At 60.0% G+C, this 13493-nt stretch overlaps 1 protein-coding gene across 1 annotated transcript; it reads left to right on the forward strand.

The window, feature by feature from the left end:
* Positions 1 to 492: 492 nt before the first annotated feature.
* RRP12 (ribosomal RNA processing 12 homolog) lies at positions 493 to 11395 on the forward strand (the record flags this gene model as incomplete). The annotated part of the gene is made up of 34 exons (XM_082002602.1): positions 493 to 698; positions 1700 to 1935; positions 2034 to 2117; positions 2354 to 2430; positions 2616 to 2721; positions 2892 to 3008; positions 3122 to 3260; positions 3575 to 3702; positions 3995 to 4093; positions 4174 to 4265; positions 4343 to 4454; positions 4619 to 4716; positions 4876 to 4990; positions 5260 to 5402; positions 5598 to 5719; positions 5874 to 5938; positions 6035 to 6197; positions 6296 to 6450; positions 6826 to 6893; positions 7088 to 7181; positions 7387 to 7545; positions 7661 to 7741; positions 7824 to 7929; positions 8063 to 8170; positions 8291 to 8448; positions 8778 to 8869; positions 8961 to 9119; positions 9302 to 9474; positions 9593 to 9706; positions 9872 to 9921; positions 10210 to 10288; positions 10528 to 10595; positions 10996 to 11078; positions 11293 to 11395. Exons 1-34 carry the CDS (start codon positions 560 to 562, stop codon positions 11393 to 11395), a joined length of 3885 nt encoding a protein of 1294 aa, XP_081858728.1. The 5' UTR covers positions 493 to 559.
* Between the last annotated feature and the right edge of the window lie 2098 nt (positions 11396 to 13493).

The raw sequence follows: 13493 nt of genomic DNA on the forward strand, positions 1-13493 counted from the left end.
GCGGAGCTGAGGGGAGGCCGGTGTGCGCGCGCGCCCTCTCCTCAAGCTGCCGCCGCTAGTGCCGCGCGCGACTGACGTTACCTGCACCGCACCGCCCCTCCCCGCGCGTCAAGGGAGGGGGGGCTGGCGCGCATGCGCAAAGCGACGGTCGGTCGGAGGTGCACGTAGCACATGGCGCGGCCGCAAAGGGCGGCGCGACCTTCAAGGACGTGACGTCACCGCGCTAACGCATAAGCAGTACGGTCGTGGCCACTCACCCGTGCCGGGCGCCGACCCGGCTACGGGGTCGGTGTGAACAATTCCATACGGCTGCGGCACCGGCGGTGCCTTCTCCCCCTGCAAGGGGATGTCAGCCAGACGTCCTTGCCTCTAGGGTCTCCTATCAAAGCCCCAACGGGGCTCGACCCCGCCTAGCTTCCCGGAGACTGCTGCCCCGACACCCGCCCCGCTCGGACACTGCCAGCCCTGAGGGCAGCCGTGCCCTCACTCAAGATGGCGGCGGGAGCCGGAAGCGGAAGGGGCGTGGTGCGGCGCAGCGGCACGTGGAGCCGGGTCCAGCATGGCGCGGAGCGGGCGGCTCCGGTCGGGCGCTGCCGCTAAGCTGAAGCGGTGGCGGAAGGGCCACAGCAGCGACTGCAACCCCGAGACCCGCCAGCACCGCCTGGCCGCCCGCAGCCGCTTCTGCAGCCGGCCCGCGGGTGAGGGCAGGGAGAGGGTAGGGGTTCCAGGTGCGGGCAGGGGCGCGGCGGAGGCAGCTCCCTGCCTGCGCCCGCCTCTTCCCGGCGGGAGCTTGCGGGGGGCTGCGGGGCGAGCCTTTGGCTCCCGAGAGCTGGGGGCGGGGGAAGGAGGCCCCGGGCTGTAGCCCCGGGAGTAGGAAGCAGTAAACCGGGGAGGAGCACCGAGCTCGCGGTGTAACGAGTGTGTCCTTGTTACCTTCACCGTGACACCGAGGTTGTGGATGTGAAACAGGGCACAGTGTGCGGCGATGCCCGTCACCCTGCCCGGGCCCATTGTGAGGCCCTGTCCGCAGCTGCCAGGTTACGTGCTGTGCCAGCAGTGTGACCTCCCGGCAGGCTGGTGGCAGGAGCCATTTGGCTCCCAAAAGCCTAAGGCCTTGCCCATGAGAGCTGCAGTGGTGTCTGGCACGGAGAGGAAGGTAACAGAGACTCCCCTTCAGAAGGCCACCTGATGGGGAAGACAAACCTCAGAGCATCACAATCTGTGAGGGGCTGGAGTTTCACAGCCCTGGCTGCTGTTGGCCAAGGAGATCTTTCTCCTGCAGATAAAGAAATGTGTCTTGCAGCTCGCACTGTCTTCTTGCAGCTGGTTGAAAACTGGTGTCTAGGTCTCAGAAGGACATGAAGCGTGTGCCTTGGTTGTCTGGTTGCCAGGGCTCCAGGTGGAAGAAGATAAATGGGGCAGTGTACAAGGACCACCTCAGCATTAAAGCTTTGGTACACCAGGGCATGTTGCTCTCCTCCATCAGAGATGGCTGGACTGTGCCCTGGTTTGTTTTCACAGGAATGAGGAGCTCTCTCCAGTTTTTGCTGTGCTTTCTCCCATCAGGGGGAAGCGACATCCATGCTGGACATGAACTCCAGCCAGTCTGGCTGGGAGGGAGGGGGCCGTGGGGGGGCTTGGGATGAATGGCGGAGCAACGCAACTTCACAGTTCTGAGCGTACGTCTTCACACCGGCAGAGAAAAGTAACTTGACGGTGGATGCGGTGAAGCTGCACAATGAGTTGCAGTCAGGGTCCCTGCGTTTGGAGCGGACAAACAACAGCGCTCAGTTCCATATGGAGGAGGACGATGCTGCGGAGACCGCCACGGAGAAGACCTCCGGCACCTTCCTGAGCGGGCTGAGCGACTGCACCAACGTCACCTTCAGCAAGGTGCAACGCTTCTGGGAATCCAACTCTGCTGCTCACAAAGAGGTATGGGCAGGAGTAGGGCTGGATGGGTGGGTCAGGTGGGCATGGCCCTCCGGATGCGGGGCTTGAGGGCACTGACGTGCTCCGCTTGCTGCTCGTAGATCTGTGCCGTGCTGGCAGCCGTGACAGAGGTGATCCGCTCACAGGGGGGCAAGGAGAGTGAGACGGAGTACTTTGCTGCACTGGTGAGTGCTGGTCGTGGGGAGGAGGTGTGAAGGGAGCTGCTGTTGGCAGTACAGGTAGGCTCTCAGGAGGTTTGGTGGAGGAAGATGCTGTGCTTGTAGCCGAGGTCCTGGGTGTCCTTCTTCAGCAGAGATGCTGTTGGGCTGCTCCTGGTTTCTGTGCCCTCCTCCCCGAGGTTTGGGGTTGGAGAAGGGCTGGCCTGGTATCAACCCTCAGCTCACCCATTCTCTGTTCCCAGATGACCACGCTGGAGGTGGTGGAGTCCCCCGAGTCACTGGCTGCTGTCGCCTATCTGCTTAACCTTGTCCTAAAGCGGTGAGTGGCTGTCAGAGGAGTGGGGAGAGCTACCTGGCTTCTTCATGGAAGAGGGCCTGGTGCTGGCTCCCTTCCCCAGCCAGGGGAAAGGACACAACTAGGGTGGTCTGGGGACTTTCTTCCCTGTGTGACTGCCACCAGCTGCCCGCTCCTCACCCCACTGACGTGCCCCCTTCTCCTGGCAGGGTCCCAAGTGCTGTGCTTATAAAAAAGTTCTCAGACACCTCAAAAGTCTTCATGAGTATCGTGTCCTCGCAGGCCTGCAGCAGTTCCACCTCTGCCCTGCGGTGGGTGAGTAGCCAAGAGGCAGCTGGCTGTGCCAGCTCTGCCCAGGGGTCTTCTGAGAGTTGGGGTCAAGGCTGCTGCTGTAGGGAGCTGCTGGGTGCTCAGCCTGGGGCTGCTGCAATGACGGGGATTCTCTGTGGGCTGATGCTAACACCCCTGCTGCTCCCTTGTCGTAGGTCCTCTCTTGCCTGGCCATGTTGCTGCGGAAGCAGGACTTGGCAGCCTGGAGCTACCCTGTCACCCTCCAGATCTATCATGGCTTGCTGAGTTTCTGTGTTCATACCAAGCCCAAGGTGAGCACCCGGTGCCCTGGCGAGGGATGATGCTGCCTTTGGGGCTCATTTCTGGGGCTGGCTGTGCCCCTGGGGTCCGTGACTTGTACTCACCTGGGCTCTTCTTCCCCCAGGTGCGGAAAGCGGCACAGTATGGCGTGTGCTCTGTCCTGAGGGGTAGCGAGTTCATGTTTGGAGACGCAGCGCCTGAACATCACCCCGCAGCACCCTCCACTGCCAAGTTCTGCGTGCAGGAGATAGAAAAAGCTGGAGGTGTGGTGCCCTGGAGCAAGGGTTCTGCAGCTGAGTGTGGGGTCCCTGCAGCTGTGGGAGAATTAAGGACTTGAAGGGAAGAAGGGAGGGTGCAGCACCCTAGATTGCTGGGGAGGGTATGAGATGCCTCTGGGGCACCTAAAGCATTTTGGAGGGTTCTCAGCCATCTGTCTGTTGCTCTGCTCTTCTCAGAAGTCAGGGTGGTGTCCACCCCGGCTCCGTGGGTCAGCCCCCAGCGCTATCATGGGGGCTTTGCCTCAGGCAGGGCTTTGCCATGGGGTGCCATAGGCTCAGATATTGCTCTGCTCCCACAGGCACCAAGGAGGCGACGACCACCCTGCATGTCCTCACCCTGCTGCGAGACCTGCTGCCCTGCTTCCCTGCGGTCGTGGTGAAGACCTGCTGCGAGACCTTGCTCCGAGTCATGACCCTCAGCCATGTGGTGAGTGTCCCCACACCGGGGATGACAAGGGCAGCCCCTTTACCCCTCAGCTGCGCCCTGGAAGGGCTTAATCCCCCTCAGTTGCTGGCTGGGAGCCTGGAAACACAGGGTGCAAACACAAAGGAGCCTGAGGCAACTGGTGCTTGCTGGCCTGCCTGCTGTGGAAGAGGGAGGCTGAAGATGGGGCAAAGTCGCAGCAGTGCTGGGCTTCCTGGGGCAGAGCCTGCTTTGGCGTAGGGGGACAGTGGGTGTAAAGCAGAGCCCCCTCCCCATGACACTGTGTCCTTTGCAGCTGGTGACGGCATGTGCCATGCAAGCCTTCCACAGCCTCTTCAGCGCCCAGGCCAGCATGGCCTGCCTGCCAGCCGAGCTCAACGCCCAGATCATCTCTGTGAGTGTGGGATGCTAGTGTGGGCAGGGACGGGGCTGGCAGTGCTGCGGCACCTGCCCACCCACCCTCTGCTTCCCCAGGCCCTGTATGACTACGTGCCCAGCACAAGTGACCTGCAGCCACTGCTGACCTGGCTGTCCACCATGGAGCGGGCACACGTCAACCTGGGCAGGTGCAGGCAGGGACTATGGCTAGGTGGGGGAATAGGCAGCTGCTTGGTCTCTGACCTGCTCAGTTTCTCTTCTCCAGGCTGCAGAAGGACCTGTGCTGGGCTCACCTGCCCCGGCTCTTCTCTGCCGCCATGAACTGCTTCCTCTCCCCACACTCCCAGGTGGTGGCATCAGCAGCACAGACCCTGGAGGTACCGCACACAGATGCCTCTCCCCATTTGGCTGCCCTGGGCCTCATGGGGGGCTCTGCCCAGGGGTTTTGGGGCTCATTGGGGAGTGGTGTGCCCCTCTGTGCCTGCCAGGCTGGGAGATCCATGGTCCACTGCTGTCCCATTTTCCTTGTTTGCCCTTGCAGACCCTCCTGAGCGAGTGCGTTGCTCCCCACATGGAGGACCTGGGCACCATCTCTGCATCTGCCCCAGCCCCTGCCGCCTACCTGTGCAAGATGTTCAAGTGAGGAGCGGTCATGTGGGAGAGGCTGTCCCCGTGGGCCCAGCTGAGCTCTGAGCAGCCTCTGCCTCATCCCCAATGGGGGCTGGCAGGCCTGGTAGGCACCTTGATCACTGCCGGGTCAGTCCCTGCCAGTATGATCATCTCCTCTCTCCTCTTCAGATCAGTTGAGGAAGGCCTGACATACCGTTTCCATGCGGCATGGGATGAGGTGCTGCGGGTGCTGGAGGTCTTCTTCGAGACGTGTGGAAAGCAGTGCCACCCCATCATGAAGAAGGTGAGCCAGGCTGGGAGGGCACAGACTCATCCATGGAAGCAGGTGGGGTGGCTGTGCTGCTGCCTGGGCTGCGTTGCCCTCTCCAAGCTGCAGAGCGGGGCCATCCTGGTGCCTGTTGTCCTGCCCATGCATGGGCAGGGTGTGCGCAACTCTGGGACTTGGCACGGGGACAGGCAGGGCAGCTGGCATCCCTGGGCAGGCATAGTGAGTGACATGTGCTGGACCTGCTTCTGTGGCTTCTCTGTGACCATCCTGCCCTGTCCCCTCAGTGTCTCCGGTCCCTGTGTGACCTGCGTCTCTCCCCACACTTTCCCTACACCGCTGAAGTGGACCAGGCGGTGGGGGCTGCCGTGAGCACCATGGGCCCTGAGGTGCTGCTGGAAGCCATACCCCTGGAGATCGATGGCAAGGAGTGAGTACAGTCACAGGGTAGCAATTTTGTAGCCGTTTGTTTATGTTCTTGTTCGGTCCCCATGCGGTGCTAGAGGTGTTTGGCTCTGCCGAGCCCCCTGTGCCCAGCTTTGGGGCTGGGCAGGGGTGCCCTATGCCCAGAGGCTGGTGCCTGCAGTGCCCCTGTGCTCCCCTGATCTGTGCCTTCCCTCCCCAGGGAGACTCTGGATTTCCCCCGCAGCTGGCTCCTGCCTGTGCTGCGGGACTATGTGCAGGGTGCGCGGCTCGGCTTCTTCACCAGCTACTTCTTGCCCTTGGCAGCCACCCTGAAAAGCAGAGGTGAGGAGAGTGGCACAATGGGGGTCCCAACGGGTGCGGTCCTGCACTGTTAGGAGCCCCAGGGTGCTCTGTGGGACTTCCCTTCCCTCCCTTGGGCTGGAGCAGGGATTTGCCACCTCTGCTGCTCCGCTCATCTCCCCATTCTCTTCTGCAGCCCTGGAGTTTACCCAGTCTGGGAAGAGTGTGGAGGCCAAGATCTATGACACGCTGCAGTGGCAGGTAATGAGGAGTGCCAGGGAGTCCTGCCATGGCATACCCGTGGTGCCAGGCTGGGGACCAGTTACTTGACCTCCCACCTCTTCTTTTGCCTTCCAGGTCTGGACCCTGCTGCCTGGCTTTTGCACCCACCCCACAGATGTGCTGGGGGCCTTCAAGGGGCTGGCTCGCACCCTGGGCATGGCCATCAGCGAGCGCCCGGACCTCCGCCCCACCGTGTGCCAGGCCTTGCGCACCCTCATCCACAAGGGCTGCGAGACAGGTTGGGGGGAGACAGACCCTTGTGGTGTGTCCCTGTCCCCTGTGGTGACCCAGAGAGGAGAGATGCTGATCCATAACTCCCTGTCGTCCTCTCCTTAGAGGCAGAGCAGGCAGAAGTGGGTCGCTTTGCTAAAAATTTCCTGCCCATCCTGTTCAACGTGTACAGCCAGCCTGAGGAGGACGGGGACAGCAGTGCTCAGCGCCGCTCTGTGCTGGACACTGTGCGTGCTTACCTGACCATCACTGACCCCCAGGTGAGGGGTCCTGGGGCAGTAGGGCAATGTGCTGGTTCAGGCCAATGTCTCCCAGCCAGACCCAGTCTGATGGGGCTTTGGTAGGTACCTGACTCGAGAGGACAGGAAAAAAGAAGCTGGGCAGAGAGCAGTCCTTCCCTGCTGTCGTGGGGAGGGACTCCTTCCCAGCCAGTGGTCTGAGATTTCGCAGTCTTGCAGCTGCACCTGGGGCATTGTGCACAAGTCCTTTGTGAATTTGCCCAGCTCTTTGTGGACTTGCTGGTGCTTCTGGTCTCCACAAAGTCCTGTGGCAAGGTGTTTGCCAGGTGCATTGCAAACTTGTAAAAGCGCTCCTTTCAGTCAGTTCTGAGCCTGCTCTGTGTGCCTGCCCTGCAGATGGTGTGCGGGTTCCTGCAGAAAGCCAGTGAGAAGCTGACCAGTCCCGAGAGCTCTGAGTTTGCCAGGTAACACTTGGGGGCTGGTGCTAATGGGTGAAGCTGCCAGCTTCCTCCTGGTGAGCAGTGCTAGGGCAGTCGTACTGTCCCACGTGGGATGCACTCTGCTCATGCATCTGATGACTCGCAGATGGAGTCCCAGCTTGGTCCGGGAGTGTTAGTGACTCTGCAGTCACCCACGTGCTTGCCCTTCTCTGCTCTAGACTCTCCATCCTGGACCTGGTGGTGGCAATGGCACCCTATGCTGATGAGCAGTCCCTGGGCTCCCTGTACTGCACCATCCAGCCTTCCCTCCAGGTGAGTCGGCTCCGAACCCAACAGGTGCAGCTGGTGCAGTGGGGCACTGTCTCCTTGCTGCCAGCTTGGACTCATGCTCTGCGGGCTGAGCAGCTGCTATAGGGGACAGGTCTCTGCTGGGTGGCATGGGGTGCTGCAGAGGTCCCTCCAAACACCATGGTGAGGGGGTGCCCTAATGGCAGGCATGTGTTGGTTGTCCCTGCAGAGCAAGGAGCGCAGCATGCAGAAAAAGGTGTACCGCGTGCTGGAGGAGGTGTGTGCTGCTCCCCATGCCCCCTGCCAGGCCTTCGTCCGCTCCCACCTGCAGGATCTGCAGACAGCGCTGCTGGACTCACTCAAGAGTGTGGCATCCCCAGCCAAGAGGGTGAGAGCAACGGCTGTGGCAGCTCGGCTGCTGCCAGGAGGGGAAGGGGCGGGTGGCAGGGGCAGCCAGGTGTGCGTCCCTGGGTGTACCAGTGCTGGGCTGTTTCTTTCCCCAGCCCCGGCTGAAGTGCCTGTTCCACATCGTGAAGCAGCTCTCTGTGGAGCACGAGCCCTTTGTCACTGCCCTGGTCCCAGAGGTGAGCATGGTACTTGGGGGGACCGGGCTGGTTCTGGCTGTGGGGGTGGTAGCAGCAATGTGACATGTTCACGTGCCTCCAGGTCATCCTGTGCACCAAGGAGGTGTCGGCGGGGGCCCGCAAGAATGCTTTTGTGCTGCTCGTGGAGATGGGGCATGCCTTCATCCGCTTTGGGCCCACCCCTGAAGGTGAGTTCCTGCTCTGCTTGCTCAGCCCCATGGCTGCTCTGGCCTCAGGGCAATCGGACCCATGCCTGGCACCCCGCTGAAATGGGCCAGGGATGCTGCTGGGCAGGGGGCCTGAGTCATTCCCCTCCTGCAGAGGCCATGCAGCGGTTCCTGCTCCTGGTTTACGCGGGGCTCACGGGCTCAGTCACCATGATCAGCTGCACAGTGCTGGCACTGACCCGCCTGTTCTTTGAGTTCAAAGGTGAGTGAGAGCAGGAGGGCTGGGGGGCCACGGGCAGCATGGGGGGCTGAGGCAGGGCCCTCCAACGACAACGGGTGCTGGGAGGAAGCTGGCTGTGGCTGAGCGCTGCCGTGGTTGCAGATCACCTAGAGCTGAGCGTGGTGGAGCAGCTCCTGCAGAACGTCTGCCTGCTGCTGGCCTCCCGCACACGGGACGTGGTGAAGGCGGCCCTGGGCTTCCTCAAAGTCGTGCTGCTGCTGGTGGATACCAAGCTGCTGGCCAAGCATGTCCAGACAATGGTGAGATGCTCCTGTGGGGCAGCCCAAGGTGGGTGGTGGGGCAGAGCTGGGGCTGCCTTGGGACTGGCAGCCATGGGCATCTCCAGCTGCACCCTGCTTCTGCCTGGGAGCCGGGACACAATCTTGGTGGCTGAGAAGGCAGTGAGGAGGCCCCTCTCCTGAATGCTGGCATGGACCTGCCAAGCAGGGAGACCTCCCCATTTTCCTGCCTGGGGCGTGTGTGGGGAGATAGCAGCAGGATGAGCAAAGTGGCTGTGCAGGGGAAGGGGGGGAGGCTGGGTGCCCAGGACCGGGGTGCTTTAGTCTCAAGGGTCTCTCCCTCCTGGCAGCTGGAGGCCATGGGAAACCTTTCAGATGACATGAGACGCCACTTCCGCATGAAGCTGCGAAACCTCTTCACCAAATTCATCCGCAAGTTTGGGTGAGCTGGGGGCTCCTGGGGCAGTGAGTGAGCTCCCTGGGAAGCGGTGTGGGAGGAGGTGCGCACTGACCACTCTCTCTGCATTCCTCAGCTTCGAGCTGGTGAAGGGGTTGCTGCCAGGTGAGTGCCATAAGGTGCTTGTCAACATCCGCAAGGCGGAAGCCCGGAGCCGCAAGCAGCGTGCCCTGAGGCAGGCAGCTGCAGATACAGATGAAGAAGAGGCACCTCCAGCACAGCCCAGAGGAGACAGGTGAAGATGGGCAAGGGTGAAGAGGGAGCAGCCCCCACGGAGGGCTTGGTGCTGGATCTGCTCAGCTGGTGCCTCTAGAAATGCTGGAGACATCTCCAGGGCTGCTGCGCAGTGTGGGGCAGGCTGGGGTCTGCACCCCTGAGCCTGTTCCATTTCCATCCTCCTTTCTGCCTTTTGACCAGTATGGAAGAGATCCTGGCTGACTCAGAGGATGAGGAGGAGGAAGAGGAGGAACGTCATCGGAGCAAGGAGTGGAGGAAGCAAGGACGGCAGAAGGGCCAGGCCTGGCTGAAGGAAGGGGAAGAGGATGAGCCCCTTAACTTCCTGGACCCAAATGTGTCCCAGCGGGTGCTCGGTGAGGAGCGGAGCTTTGGATGAGGCAGGGGCTGCTGTGATGCCCAGGGGCCTTGGGGATACAGCTGCCCCTGGGAGTGGGTCCTTCCTCAGGCCTTGACCCATCTCTCTGTGAGCAGCCACAAAGCCAGGCCCCAAGCGGTCCAGAGGAGTGAGCCATGACTTCCAGGTGTCTGAGGATGGGCGCCTGATCATCCATGAAGAGGAGGATGAGGTGGACGATGAAGCCAAAGGTACTGCCTGGGCTGGCGGGGAGCCACGCTAGACTTGCTCTGGTACTCTGAATGGTTTTCTTCCTGCCACCCATACATGGGAGCTTGGGGGCATAGGGGTGGAAGCGGCAGAGGTTGGTATGGCCTTGTATCATCCTGCACTGACCCTTTTGTCCTGTACTGTAGGAGCGGATGAGGAGATGGCAGATGTGCTGCAAGATGTGGGTCTCCGCAGTGTGAGTACCAGGGCTCATGGTCCTGAGGCGATGCTGGGGGAACTCGGCTGTGCCAAACCCCTGCCTGTGCTGCTACAGCTGCAGCTCTGCCTGAGAGACCAGCGGGGCCACCGGGCAGGTGCCAGCTGCTTGGAGGGGTGTGGGAGGCTGGCTGGGGACAGGGACACGTGTAGGCAGTCTGGAAGGTCTCTGGACCCCCATGGGAGGAAGCCAGAGGTTAGGGGTCCATGGGAGGGCAGAACTGTAAGGACAAGCCAGCTGCAGGGTCCCCACTGCTGCCTTCTGCAGAAGAAAAGCCGGAAGCGTTGGTTCAGAGAGGAGCCAGACGATGAGGAACCCGAGGCTGGGACCTATCCTCAGTACAGAGGTAAGTCCTCTATCTGTGCCCAGTCTGGGGCTCCCCAGGGGGCCAGAACAACCTACCCATCTTGCTGGGCTTCTCCAGGGCAGCTGGAGCAGAGATCTTCACTTGTGGGAAATGGTCACTCTTCTGTGCTGTTCTTACACCCAAGAGCTGGAGGCAAAAACAGGAACAGCTCCCCCAGCCTGGAACTGGGAAGGGGGAGCCTGGGGACCCCCTTCCAACACACATTCCCTGTTTTCTAGCTGGAGGCTCAGGGATCCACCGGCAGCTGGACAAGGAGCCAGCCTTTGGTGCAGAGTACAGATCCAAGGTGAGGGACCCAGGAGGTCGCAGGGTTTGGGTGGGGGGATATCTGGGGCTTTGCTGGGGCAGGAAGCCCCACTTGTTTGCTAGGGGTCTGGTCCAGTAGCACGAAAGCTGGAGGGGATCCCTGCTCCAAGAGTTGCTGCCAAACACTCAGTACCTGCGAACGTTTCCAGCCCATCTTGGAGTCCCTGTCCTGCCTTTGCCATGGTCAGTTCCTGCTCACTGCTCAAAGCAGATGTCTGTAGCATCGTCTGGGTGGGAAATCAGGTCCCAGGACCATGTGCTCAGCTAGCATCCCACTGCAACATAGTCTTTGGGATGGCTGGGTGACAAGGCTGCACCAGAACAGGATGCATGCATCTCCTCTGGTGCTGTATCTTCTCTCATGTCACTATCTCCCACAGAAAGGTAAAGGCGATGTGAAGAAGAAGGGCCAGCTCGACCCTTATGCCTACATCCCCCTGGACAGAGCTAGACTGAACAAAAGGTGAGGCTAGCTGGACAGGGCACAGGGTTGGGAACGGGGCCAAAACCCAGGTTTGATCCTGGGTTTTGTCATTACATTTTGGGGGTGGGTTTTGTGGGTCTGGGAGCTCCCTGCCAGCCTCTGCACCTCTCCTTGTGGAGCTTGGAGCATCCCTGTGCCTTAGGTGTGCCCAGTGCCCACAGTAACCCAGCCTCCTGCTCCTTCCTCCCTCCAGGAAGCGGGCGAAAATTCAGGGCCAGTTCAAGGGCCTGATGAAGGGAGCCCAGCGTGGGGCCAAGGCCGGCCGCAGGAGCCGTCTGAAGGCCCAGCGCCCCTGAGGAGCCTCATGTGTTCAGCCTGCACCTGCCCAAGGACAGATAACACCCTGTGGCCTCTGGGACCTGGGGACGGGTGCTTCTTCATGAGTGGAGCAGTGGGGACTCCTCTGCAGAAGGTGGCCTGCATCTGTTTGAGACTCCCTGGGCAGCCACCCCGTTGTATTACTGACTTGTGGCCCAAGCTCTGCCCTCCTGTGCCTGGAGCAAGGTGCTGGGCTGCCTGGTGCAGGTGTGTGCGTGTGTGTGTGTGTGAGAGCAAGTAATGTGTAATGACTTCTCTATATTGATAAATACCCACTGTTCCTACCCACCCCAGGTTCCTCCTCTCCCTCCTTTAAGAGCTGTGCACACCGCGTCCCCTGTGCTCTGCCCTGGTGCAGCGGGTCCTGCCGCTGCAGCACGGTGCCCCACGGGGCTCAGGCCTGCATCAGCCTGGGACCTGGAGCCAGGGCCCTCTGTGTGGGGCCTGCCTGGGGGCTGCCAGGAGCAACGCTGCGGCACAGAGTGGGGAGGCAGTGCCCGTGGCCCATGCCCTCCTGGCACACGTGCAGTAGGGCTGAGTCGTCGAGCTGGCCAAAGAAAGAAGGCAGAGAGGGTGAAGTCCTTTGCTTACAACCAGCTTTCTTACACGAACTCCCTCTTGGCAGGATCTGCTGCCCTAAACCGTGGGCCAGGGGATCTGTGCCATGGGGGGAGTGGCTGCCATTTGGCTGCCACTGGTTTCTGTCCTGCCTCGGCTTTTCCCATATTGGCTATGCCTGGCTGTAGGGCAGGAACAGTTTGCTGCAAATTTCTTCAAATGGGCTAGAAAACTGCTACTGCAAACCTCTGTGTCTTGCCCTTTCCCTTAAATGTGAGAGCTGAGAGAAGCCCTTTCCTCTGCTTTGGCCACCTCTTTCCAGCTAGACCTGAGCAGAGCAAATAATTGTGGACCTTTTTAGCTGCTTAGCCATCTCAGATTGGCCTGACTATCTGGTTTTGCCCAGCTACTTCTGCACTGAGCCCAAAAGATGGTGTTTGGCCAAAGCATATTGAAGAGAATGGAACTGAGGATACTGGATACAGTTCCCATTGCTCACACTGCAAAGAACATGTATTTGTGAATGTAGCTGGCTTTCTTTTCCTCTTCTATAATAAAAAGACTTTAGCCTTTTGTCATTTCCTACTGTGGTAGCTTACATGCTGGAATTGCAACGCTTCTCAGTCTCCTAATAAGCTAAAGGGATTGTGCTTCTTCAGCCTCTTACTGCTGGCTTCTTTCTGGAGGCTACAAATCCAGTTTTGTAGCTCTCATGTGCTTTTTGTTTGGTTTTTTTTTTTTTTTCCCCGAAGATCCTTTTTAAAGTCTGGTGGTGGAGCAGGAGTTCTTGTACTGGTATTGGTCCTGCTTTGTCAGGAGCACTGTGCCCTTCATGCTTCCCCACCTAGGGCTCTCACTTGGACCCGTGAGCCCCAGGGCCATGTTGAGGTGCTGCTGCTCTAATCCTGGAAGGGAGACCACAGCCTGGCTTACAGGACAGGCATCTCCAGCAGCACCTCCTGACCATGTTCAGTCAGCAGGAGCTACATACATCTTCCTCCACTGCCTGCAGCCTTGGCCTGATGCCCTCTCACCCCTGAGAGCAGGACAGAGGGAGACAAGCAGCAGTCACCTTTTTAACCCCCAACACCTAGAACATGTGGCTTCAGGCCCACCAGAGCTGTCTGTGTTCCTGCTTTCTCTTCCTTCCTTGGAGACAGTTCCTGGAGAAGGCTGTAGCTAATTCATTTAAAAGCTCCAGTTTACTCACTGTATTGTTCTTCATTTGCATGTTGTTGCTTAAATTGGTGCATGCCTGTGTGGAACAGAAGAGTTTCATTAGCACAGAGGATGGTGTTTGCCTGAGCTGGTGTCCAGAGAACAGATTCTTCTGCAACAACATCTTGTTAATCAGCTAATTAATCATGTAATGCAATAGAAACCCTTGGAGAGGAGATGTCATCCTGCCTGGGGAGGCTGGCTGTGAGTCAAGCCTGCTCCCCAACAGCAGCTTTCTCTGGCAAGGAGCAGAGCTGCATCTCAGGGGCCTGCAGGAGACTGAGCTCTCTGCTATGGCGC

This window comes from Phaethon aethereus, assembly GCF_964289735.1.
Source record: "Phaethon aethereus genome assembly, chromosome: 7".
Classification (NCBI taxonomy): Eukaryota; Metazoa; Chordata; class Aves; order Phaethontiformes; family Phaethontidae; genus Phaethon; species Phaethon aethereus.